At 36.1% G+C, this 12,098-nt stretch overlaps 1 protein-coding gene across 1 annotated transcript in view; it reads left to right on the forward strand.

The window, feature by feature from the left end:
• The window catches only part of NRXN1 (neurexin 1), a 1,110,288-nt gene that overhangs the window by 573,712 nt on the left and 524,478 nt on the right, over positions 1 to 12,098 (forward strand). Inside the window, exon 14 of the mRNA XM_047782102.1 lies at positions 4,539 to 4,658. Coding sequence (XP_047638058.1) covers positions 4,539 to 4,658 — 120 coding nt within the window. The remainder of the gene's footprint in view (positions 1 to 4,538; positions 4,659 to 12,098) is intronic.

Raw genomic sequence — 12,098 nt, forward strand, 5'->3', positions numbered from 1 at the left:
TACTGAGAAAGCGTATTTACAGAAATAAAATTTGGTGTTATTTTCCAACATAACCTAATAAATAGTTTGGTTAAGATGGTTAGATTGTACACCTTCTCATGTAATCTTAAACCACTGTTTGGATATCTGAAATCATTCGGTTGATTATGATTAGTTTGTTTTAATATCTGAGCTTTAATCATTCTCACCCTCTTTTACCCCCCTTTTCTTTATTTTTAGACTGTTGCCATGCTCCTGCCTTTCTGCTTTGACACTTCTCTGATTTTTTTCATTCCAACATCAAGATTAACAACTTTTAATTTATGATCATTTATTATGATCAATCATTTACATCCTCTGTAGTTCCTAGGAAGAATCTCAGATGTACCCAAAATAGGTGTAATTGATGAGATGCACATATCTTTAGGATTAATGATCAACTTCTAGATACTCAATGATTTATTTCTCTATAAAGATTGTTTTCTCATGGGATTTTGAGTTCAAATCACATTGGAGTCACTTAGCTTGTGTGTTAATTGAGAACTATGTACAGGTGACATTGTTAACTGATATCTTGTCCAGATATCTCCACCATTTCTACCTAACAAGACTAAATCTCTAAGCCTTTTTTATATAAAAGTCATTGGTGGGAGTTCCTGTTGTGGCTCAGCGGAAACAAATCCGACCTAAAATCCATGAGGATGTGATGGCCTCACTCAGTGGGTTAAGGATCTGGTGTTGCTGTGAGCCGTGGTATAGGTCACAGACAAGGCTTGAATCTGGCATTGCTGTGGCTGTGGTGTAGGCTGGCAGCTGTAGTTCTGATTTGACCCCTAGCCTGGGAAAATCCTTATGGTGTGTGTGTGGCCCTAAAAAAGCAAAAGGAGCAAAAGCAAAAAAAAAAAAAGCCATTGGTCTTTCAATAATCATTTGCTGTCTTTTATTTTTACCTATTTCAGTGAGTAGTAGCTGATTTTATTTACACATTGTTAGGTAGCAGAAGGAGTTTACCTTGTCCTAGTCCCTTTGAATTAATGTTCTCAACTTTAACCAATATCAGAATCACCTGGAGAATTGTTAAAACCCATGCTACTGGACACCACACCCAAGGTTTCTGAATCATCAGATCTGGGATGGGTCTGTAGAACTTACATTTCTATCAAGTTCCTGAATGATGCTGATGTTTTTGGTCTTACAGCAGACTTTGAAAATTACTGCATGGAGTAGCATTGCCCTGCTTGAGTAAGAGAAAATAGAGACTGGCAATCCACCAGTAATATGGCTCAGTTAGGGTCAAAACTGAGTTAAGATGTCTCCTGTACATGATGTCTGAAAAAAAGATTAATTTAGACACTTGCATAGACTTATAACATTCAGCCCTAGAACTGCATTATAAACAACAGAAATACTTCATTATTAAAGCTGCCATTGCTTAAGCACTGGTAAGTTTATATATGCAATTTCATTTAATTCTCAAAAGTCTGTGAATTAGGTATCATTGAAATTTTTAGAGGAGTAAATTGAATCTTAGAGAGTAAGGTCACATAGCAAGTAGTAGATGATGGAAGGTTTGAAGCCAAGTTTGTCTTACTTAGAATCCTAGGCATGTAATTATTTTCTTCACTTGTTTCTTTGGTTTCCAGAAATTATAGTTTTTACCTTCACTTTACTTTCCTTTTCAAACATATCCTTATTTTTAACCACTTAATACAAATATCCTTGTGGCTTGATCCTAATTTTATTCAGTGATAAAATAAGAAGAACATTACATAACAAAAGGGAAAAATAAATTCAGGGCTTTGTCTTGTACAAATGCGTGTCGATGTTTAAATATTGTTCTAGAAGGTGAGTATTTTGAAAAATATGATTTGTCAGGCATAGGCATGCATTCTCTTGTAATGCCTCAATATATAAAGACTGTCGTGATAATGAAAAAAATAATAAAGCATATCTTTATAGTCACATAAAGGCTTGGCAGGCACTCAGAGTGGTTGCTCTACAGTGTGGGCAGGTTAATATTTAGGGTTGCAGGTTTACCATTTTTAGAGTTTAACATTGTTTTGCCATTGTATTTCTGATAATTTTTGGAAGAAACAAAAATAAAAAGAAAATGTGGCTCTTCATCAGATCTTGCTCCTGCTCTTCTCTTCTGCTGAGCAAGTCAGGGGAACAGTATCCTTTGAGGACACAGCCCCTGACCTAGGCTGAGCTTGTGCTACTTCCTGCTTATCCCACGAAGGAACTGGAAGAGTCTCTCTCTTTCTCTCTCTCTCTTTTTTTTTTTAATAAACATTAATTGTTTTAGGTCTCCAATACCAAAGAATAAAGACCATTATATCACAGATTGGAAGAACAATAAAAACTGAGCAATATGGTTCTTAGTTCTTTGCAATAGGTGAGCAAAAGTATTACATCTTTTCAGGTCTCCCAGTTCTAGGTGGTTATTATTATTACTAAAAACAACTATTTTTTTTTGTTATTACTATACAAGTTACTATTATTATTATGTAATTAGTAGTTACAGTATTATGGTTTTCCAAATTTGTGAAAATGCTTGCAGGTGAGGCTATATTCCATAGCTTCTTATGAAGCATACCATGACTGAGAAATAGTAATAAAAATGTGATTGTTAGGAGGATGTTCAAAAAGACATCTTATAAAAACGTCAATGTGTACAAAATCTAATTACAGATAATTTTCATTTACTCACTAGAGCAGTTACCTCAAAGACTCTCAGTGCTAATAGCATCTAATTAGTCTGGTGTCTGTATTTTCATAAAACCTAAAATTGTGTTTATCAGAAAATATCTTCCATTTATGCTCTAATGGTATGGGGTAGGTGCTGTTCCTTTTCCACCCTTCCCTGAGATAGCCCTCACTAGTGAGGTTCTACTCAAATATTCACAGGGCAGTTTCTAAGAGTTGAAGACAGTTCCAAAGGTAGAGAAAATATAGATGTAACTCTCAGATCTGTCAGCAGTCTATACCCAATCTGGTAAAAGCAAAGATAATGCTCCATGTTGCAATCTTGTACAGGAATTATATTGCCATTTGTTTCTTCCATCCTTTACTTTTTCTTTCATCCACTCTAAGTGATACATACATTTTGATAGTTTGGTGTCACTGTAAGGTCCAAATGTCAGCAGAGAATGGCTGGCATTACAGTTCTAAACCTCAATTGCAGTAGCAAGATAAAAGACCTAGAGGGAAAAAAAATAGTAAGGGATAATTGGTCTGCTAATGACCATAGTCTACAGTGTATCTGCACGTGACAAGTGGGGCTGCATGCTTCAGTTCAGCAATACAGTCACTTTGGTAATGCATTCATATCTATCCAAGAGAGGAAAAAATATCAAAGCCCTTAATTTTCCTTCATTACATGCCATCAGCTCAATTAACCATTATATAAATGCATATATAGTGAAATTCTAATAAATAATCGCTTTCTCATTTTTTGGCTTCTCTTAAGATTTATGGCTGTTAGTTATTAATTTGTTTGCTCTACATAGCATTTCTCTTCCCCGTTACAGCAGCATGCTTTTTTTGAATCTGAACGTTCTTCTTTGTTTGCCTCATTTTCAGTATTGCTTACTAACATTTAATATATTTTGCTTTTTTTTTATTTTGCTGACAAAGTTGCATTGATGAAAGCTGACTTGCAAGGTAGATAGCCCTGTGTGTATAAAACAAGACTGAAACCCCATAATAACCCAGTGGAAACCTCAAAATAACATTTTTTACATTTTTGCAGTCACCATGATTTGAATGCAGACTTAATTTTTCCCCTTCTTGAACATTGTGGAAGAAAACTTAGTAGCTTAGTTTGCATAAAGGCTTTCAGTCTTGAATATGTTTGTATAGTGATTACCTTCAGTGCTTTGATCATCTTTCTTTGTTTTTCAGTGTTCTAGTTATGATTCTTTAGAAATAGACTAGCATTCTTTTTACTTGTATGTTAAGTGGGGGCATGTCATTTTAAACAGAGTTTTTAATTTTATGTTTAATTGCATGAAATTGTTAAAGCATGTGAATTGATACTTGCCAACATACCTATCCAAAACACCCAACAATCATAACTTTATTCATAGTTTGTGCAAGAAAACTTTTAGAAACTTGTATGGCATTTTTGCATAACTCTCTTCAGTTATTTTGCCAATCTTTATCTCAGTTTCATGAAGTTATAATCTCCATTTCTCATGGTGTCTCTACCCATTGGTCACAAGTTAAGGAGATCCATGCATTTTTCTAAAATCCAAACAGTGATAGAGAATTGTTGATGATAATGAGATTACCTGCTACCGTGATCATACTAGAAGCTATGTGCTTGCTTTTACTATTTGTTGGTTTAGTTTATAGTATAATGCATTTAGTACTATATTTAAAACTTCAGAAAACCTTCATATCACAGCTTCTCTGTTCCTAATTCAGGTGTGTGAACTAGAATTAGTTTGGTCGTGTGATTTGAGGTGTTGGCAACTACTCTGTGTGACCTAGCTCATGTATAAAACACTTCTGGATTTTTTTTAAAGAACCCAAGTTTCTTTTGGATTGTTTTGCAGGGCCCAGCACAACCTGCCAGGAGGACTCATGTTCCAATCAAGGTGTGTGCTTGCAGCAGTGGGATGGCTTCAGCTGTGACTGTAGTATGACTTCCTTCAGTGGGCCACTCTGCAATGACCGTAAGTACCTCTCGGAATGTGGACTGATGCTTGTCGTTGCTTCCAGCCACTGTCTGATACCTCGGGACTAAAGCTGGGAGTCTTTATATTATCCATGAATAAGTTAAATGGTCCTAACCATGAGAAACATTTGGTTCTATAGAAAGAACCTTTTGAAATACTAAATCATCAGTCAAGGATGCCATTAGCCAAAAGTTATGATGATAGTGATTCTTGGGTCTTCGGCTATGTGTTGTAATTTTTTCTAATTGTTCACGGTGACTTTGTTAAATTTTTTTTTTCATTTCCTATATATGGTACTTCTTCCCTAGTCCTTGAAAGGGACTTCATGTTGCTTTCTATTAAGTAATATTTAATTTCATAAGATTTTATCTTGAGGGCTGGATTTTTAGTGAATGTTGACAGGTCTCACTATGTTTTTCTCTGTATCTTTTCAAGCCCATACTGCCTCTGTGTTAAAACACACACACACAATGTTTAAACTTTGCCCTTCGATTGCTCTGCATTATATCTCAGCCACTTGTGTTTTTTCCCTTTACTCTCACAGAGAAACAGCATTCACATTATATTATGGGATGTCTGTGAGTGCCTAATTTACATGTTGGCGGTGTGGATTTTGAGACCAAATTAACTGGTGTAGGATGAAGTTCTGTTTAACTTTCAAATAGTTAATGCTTTAAAAATTGCATCAAAATGATAAAAATGTTTCCTATAAAACATTGCATTCTGTACTATTGAGGAACTCTATCTGACAAGGCCTTCCGATTGTAAAATAGAGTATATGCTTACATTGCAAATGCTACAACATTTAAGAAGAAGCTAGAGAATGGTGGAATAAATGAGGTGGTTGGAAGTTTGGGCTTCCAGGCAAAGGCTGGGATTGAGTTTGGATTTAAAGAAAGACTAGAGTTTGTTCATCGTGACCCTAGTCTGTTTGAGACCCCATTCACATCAGTAGATAGCTATATCACAGTGTTGAAGTTGGGGTCAAATTGAAATATACTATTGAACTGAGTTGTTGCAGCCTAGTGCTATATTACAGTTCCCTAGCAATCTTCAGGTTTCCTATCCAAAATATTGACTATAGGAAGAAAAATCAACTAATACAAAAAATAAATAGTACTTGGAAACAGCACATAAGGATTGTAGCACCATAGAAAGAAGAGTATTTTAGTCTTCATTCCTACCAATGACCTCTTCCATAGAATTACAGGAAATTTAAGCAAGAAATATGTATTCAAACCATCACACATTTGCAAACACTATTTTCAAAAATCACATCACACGTACAAGCATTAAGCCCCATTTGTAGTTACATAAATAACCTAAAATAAAGACTTCATGCATATTTCTATGTACATAAAGCAAAGAACCTACATATCCTTTTAATAAAGGTATGTATCTGTGTATATAGAATAGTAACTTCCTACAGTTGCTCCTGCCCAATAGAAAATATAGAAAATAACATCAACTTATTTTCAAGGACAGATTGGAAGACTGGTAATTTATTATGGTTATGTCAAATTTTTAATCCTGAATATGAACCTGACAGATGTAGCTAAGAGGTGTTTTATTTTTTTACTTTTTTTTTGCATGAAATGAGTTTTCATTTTGCTAAGGAACTTTCTCTGCCAAACCTAGAGTCTAATTTCTCTGTTTTACAAAACAGTTGTTATTTGGATGTGTTGGATTGTGTATCCTCATATACTGGTTAAGTAGAAAGGATATAAGTTTCTGTATGTATTTGCTAGACATTTCATAAAGGAACATCAAGATCCTACCTTAAGTATCATGCTGTCTTCAAATCATTTTTACAGAAAATGATTTGAAGGCTGCTCTCAAGTGCTAGTAGTGGTGATGACAATGATAAGGCTGTTTGTTATTTCCTTGTAAATAAGGGAACTGTCATTCAATAAATGTTTCTCCTGATATGCCTCTTGCACAAATCAGCATTAAAATTTCTTTGGAGGGCTCTCAGAATGCATGCATTCTGATTAAATCATGACCTCTTCGAAGGTTTTCTGGAAATATGAAATAGTTTTCTGGTTTGTATGTTGGCATTTTGGTGGTGGGGACATATTGGTACTGATCAATACTTAAAAGCAAATCTCATTTTTGTATCAATTCTAATTTGTAAAAGGTACAATAGTAATGGTTATCTTGAAGACGTGCAGTTGATATGGCAAGAGAAGTAGAATGCCATATTTTCTTCACTTTTTAAACTGATCAAAATAAACCTTATCTCTGCATCTCACTGTTTTTCTGTAAGTTTCACAAGTGTAATTACTGCGATTTCTGGGATTTTAACGAAGTCCTTTTCTGTGTAGAGGTTGACTTTTTTTTTAATGAAGCGATTTAAGACATTTCATTTCTTAATGAAATTTTCTTCTCCAGCTTAGATATTTATCCAGAAATTCTGTGGTTGCAGGCTTCAACCACATAGAAAAAAAAGGGGGAGGGGGAAATAGAAATAAAATTTTTTTTAAAAGGAAAGAGCACATCACCCTGCAAAAGAGATTTCCCCCATCCCCCACCACATGCCCATCCCCTCATAGACCTTCTAAATGTCATCTCTCTGACAAGTTTCATAGAGCGAGTTAGAGCAACGAGAAAAATTTATTTTTTTTTTAGCCTGGAGACATAATTAACAATGGGAAGATGGGAATACGTTTTCCCTTGTAAGTGTAATATTGGATAAATCACACTAATTAATAAATGAACTTAAAAGAATCTTTCAAAAGAGGCACTTAGGCAAAGTGATGCAAAGTGATGCCAAAAGGTATTTTTAAAGAAAAGTGTTAAACTCTTTCTGCCCTGGAAAGTTGCGATTTAGGAAAGTTGCCATCAAAATGACCTAACCATTGACAATAATTGCTCTGAGAGTGTGTGTATGTGTGTATGTAGGTTGGTGTAGTGTTAGTAACTCCTCAGTTCTTACACACACACACACACACACACACACACACATATACATACACACACACACACACACACATATACATACACACACACACACACACACACACACACACACATATACATACACACACACACACACACACACACACACAGCCCATGTTTTAGGTCCCCAATATAATTTTTCTGGCTCCTTATAGCAATCAGCTTGTTGAGTTTCCTCCTTCTTACCCCTCCCTCATCCAGTCCATCCCATGCCTCCATACCAGTTCTGTGCTTTTTCCTTTTGTCCCTAGTTTAAATATCACCACCTCTTCCTGTTTCTCCTAACCAGCAGCAATGTTTTCCCTCCTCTGACCTATAGAACTTTTATTATGCTCTTTTACAAGCCGTCACTTTCTACCTTATAGTTACATGTGATTGTTCGTATATCCCCATAAGAATTACGCTTCTCTCAGGGACAATATTCCTTTTACTTTTTGATTCATAGGCCCAATGTTTTGTACCTGACGTTGCCTATAATTGGTGGTAATAATAACTCCCTAAATCAGTGTTGACTTCATGCGTGCATCTAGCGTAAGGATTTCTAGTACATCCTCAGTGGTCTACAGTACTCTCCACATTCACCAGTTTGTAGTTCATGAACCTCCAGGGTCTGACCCCAGCTTTCGTTTTCATTGTTATCTATTGCAGAACCTTGTCCATATAGCATGTTACTGCCAATTAACTTACTTATTGCTTTCTGAACAATGTTACACTTTCCCAATTTCCTCACCATTGCTTATGCTAATCTCTCCTCCTGTGGAATGCGCTCATTCTACCTAGGAAACATTCCTTTCACTGTATCTGCTTGAAGAAATATAATTTCATTACTTGTTTCGACTTAAGCTGTTTCATCCCATGGAAGTGTCCCTGACCTGGGCCTGCCTTTCCTTGTCTGAAATCTTAGAGCAAATATTTTTGTACTTACCACTTGGATTTATGAACTTTCTCCTGGACGCAACTACTTACTGAGTGTATCCTGCTACCTGCCAGGTCTGTGCTCAGAGTTTACATTTGTTATCGTAAATCTGCCTACCACCTGTTCATGCTTGCGCGCGCACACACGCACACACACACACCATCCTCAAACCACCGTGCTTTGATAATCCTTTTCCACTTTGACTCTGTGGTCCAGAATAGAATGTAACCACATTAGCTAATTTAATGTCAGGTTGGGGAAGATGAATATGGCTATGATCACATGGAAAATAGAGAACATAATAACGTTGTCACATTACATTACTGTAGAAATGTCGTGTGCCAAATTACAGTTCAGCTTCAACGGTGTCTGTTACCATAAGGGATTAATACATCATAGTGCTGTTATTTTGGTGCTAGAAGGATGTGGACACTGCCCTTAAAAGACTATTTTCAGAATTCTAAACTTTGCCTGAAGAAAATCTTCCGGGTAGGAATTTATCATATCTTTTGTATGACAATTAGAATTGTTCATTGAAATAAGGATGAAATAATTTGACTCTGACTTGTTACCGTGGCATTTAAAAATATCTTCAGTTTTGTGTCTCACCTTCTATTGTTGTTTGTAAAGAGAATCCAATATCCAGTATCTGAGCATCAATATCAGAACTACTAGAAATGAATCATAACATACATAAAAATAACTTGAATCAAAGTAACATTATTTCTGTCTCCTGTAGAGCTGCCAGTAGTATTAAGCTATGAGCTGATTTGCTACTGAGGCTGTTTATGGCTGAATAAAATTTAGCAATTAGCTATGTCCATAACCAGATCCTCATTGTATGATGAATCTTATTAACCTTGAATCATTCAAGCCTTTCTAAAAGGCAGACCTTGAATTGTTTAAAGCAATTCATAAGTGATATTTACTGATAATGCTTTAGAAAAACTATCTAGGGTCAGACCTGTCTTAGGTTAAACCATAAAGGATTAAAACATTGTTCATACTGAGTCAGAAAATGCAATAAAAGACTGAACAGAAAGCATAATGTATGATAGAGAAGTGTACTATATAATAGAAGTGCTATCTTCTGCTATTTTATATAAATTTATCTTTGTTCTTCTGGTTGGTAATAGACATCATAAAAGTAAATGCATAAAAGGAAGCATTAGTCTCTTTTCACGTTGCAATTGGGTAGTCAAATGACAGTTTTAAGCTGTATCTATATAAGAAAATTTAAGTGGGAAGAAAAACCCCGAAATGGTGGGGTGTAGAGTATTGCTGTATTTGAATTACTGAGATTAGTCCCCAGTATTTTTCAGCAGCTGAATGATCCATGATTCTAAGAAGCTTTTTGCACTGTGTAACTGGTGTCAATTTGGCCCCAGATGTCAAAAAAGAAAGCCCAATTGATTTTTTTTTTCCCTCTGCTAGTTCCCTCTAATTTTTCTGGCTTGCTTAAAAATTAGACTGTGTGAGGAGTTCCTATAGTGGCACAGCGGAAATGAATCTGACTAGGAACCATGAGGTTACGGGTTCGATCCCTGGCTTCGCTCAAAGGGTTAAGGATCTGGCATTGCCCTGGGCTTTGGTGTAGGCTGCAGACATGGCTTGGATCTGACCTTGCTGTGGCTGCGGCAGAGGCTGGCTGCTTCAGCTCCCATTAGACTCCTAGCTTGGGGACCTCCATATGCCGTGGGTGTGGCCCTAAAAGACAAAAAGACAAAAAAAAGTTTGACTGTGTGGACCTTGATTTAGCTCTTGCATTGGTGCTCTTCATTGCAGAGCTTATGGAGAATTGAAGGTGGCCTTGATGTTTACATTATTGTGCTAATACCATCTTATTCCACCAGAACACATCTAGATTGGGGCTCCATTGAGAGAAGGTTTTGCCAGTCATCTTTAATGATCCTTCAGGTGTTTCCATGGTTCCAGTTCTCACTAGATGGTATTTCTGAGAGCTCTATAACTTGAGCCTCTGTGTGAATAATTCTCTTCTTGTGTGAGTGCATTTTGCTAAAGTTTCTCACTTTACTGTCTAGCCATAGCAACACAGTGAGGGCGGAACCCAGGCTCGGGTGGGAAGACTGCCTGAATCTGAGGTGCTTGTTTTTGAAACTGGGGGCCTTTAGGTTACTCTTAGTTTTTACCTGGATTTTACTTCCCCAGAAATGTTGCATTAAAAAAGCCCTTGTGAATGAAATGATTAATCATGGTGAATTCTCAGGATCCTACATGATACTATATAAGTATAAACAATAAATAATTTCATATTCATTTATTATCCTACTGTGGCGCAGAAGGTTAAGAATCCAACTGCAGGAGTTCTCATTGTGGCTCATCGGTAATAACTCAACTAGTATCCTTGAGGATGCAGTTTCTATCCCTGGTCTCTCACAGTGCGTTAAGGATCTGGTGTTATTGTGGCTGTGGTATAGACTGGCAGCTGCAGCTCTGATTCGTCCCCTAGCCTGTGAACTTTTGCCTGGGGTGATGCCCTGAAAAAAAAAAAAAAAAAGAATCTGACTGCAGAGGTTCGGGTGGATGTAGAGGGTGCGGGTTCCATCCCTGGCCTGTACGGTGGATTAAAGGATCTGGGATTGCAGCAAATGCAGCTTAGATTCAATCCTTGGCCCAGGAACTTCCATATGCCTTGGGTGTGGCCATTACAAGATAAAATGAAAAGATATGCAAAGAGAGTAAAATGTTAGATAATTTCCAAATATATGGAACCTGATTATCATGGATTTTTTTAAAAGAAAGGGCATAAGATTAAAGATAATTAGTCTGTGAAATAGACATTTGATTTAAAAAAAGAATAAAATTATTACTGAATTTGGGAGGAAGTGGTTAGATCAGGCCTAAGTTGTTTATACACTTTCTGTACCTGTAGATCTACCTGACTAGTGCATAAAAAGGACTACAAAATATTTTTGAGTAGATGACACCAACATATTTTAATGTAAGTCACATAGTTAATAGGTATTATATGCATGTTGTTCATATGGTATAAACTTTATCTTTTCAATTTTACTAAATATTATTTTTAATTTACAAGTCAGGATATTGAGGCATGGGCAGTTTAAGTAACTTCTCTAGACTGAAATGGCTATTAATCGACACAGAAAGAGTTTGAAAGTAAGTTTGTCTAACTTCAAGTCTGTATTCTTACTTCCCAGAGAGGGGATAGTTTCTAAAATTCCCCAGATATAAAAGTCCCTGTAGAAGTTAGTAATGACTGACATTTAATATTGTGGGTTTTTGTTTTTTTTTTCCCATTTTCGTCTGACTCCTGATTCTTACATTTAATTTTAAGCATTGTGTTACAGGCAACATGCTCTTCCCCTTAACTGCTCAGTTCTGCTTCCAAAGATGAGTTAAAAAGTCATAGCTGTTTAAGGCATGCTGTCATTAACTTTCAACTCTATTACAGAAGAGGTACTGATTATGAAAGAGAGATGGGAATTTTGTGTGATGTTTCTGTGACAGCCTGAGTTCCTCAAAAATAATAATTTAATATTTGATAATGAAGTCAGGTAAAATATTTCCCAAGATTCTTTAAC

This window comes from Phacochoerus africanus, chromosome 5 (assembly GCF_016906955.1).
Source record: "Phacochoerus africanus isolate WHEZ1 chromosome 5, ROS_Pafr_v1, whole genome shotgun sequence".
In the NCBI taxonomy this organism is placed as follows: Eukaryota; Metazoa; Chordata; class Mammalia; order Artiodactyla; family Suidae; genus Phacochoerus; species Phacochoerus africanus.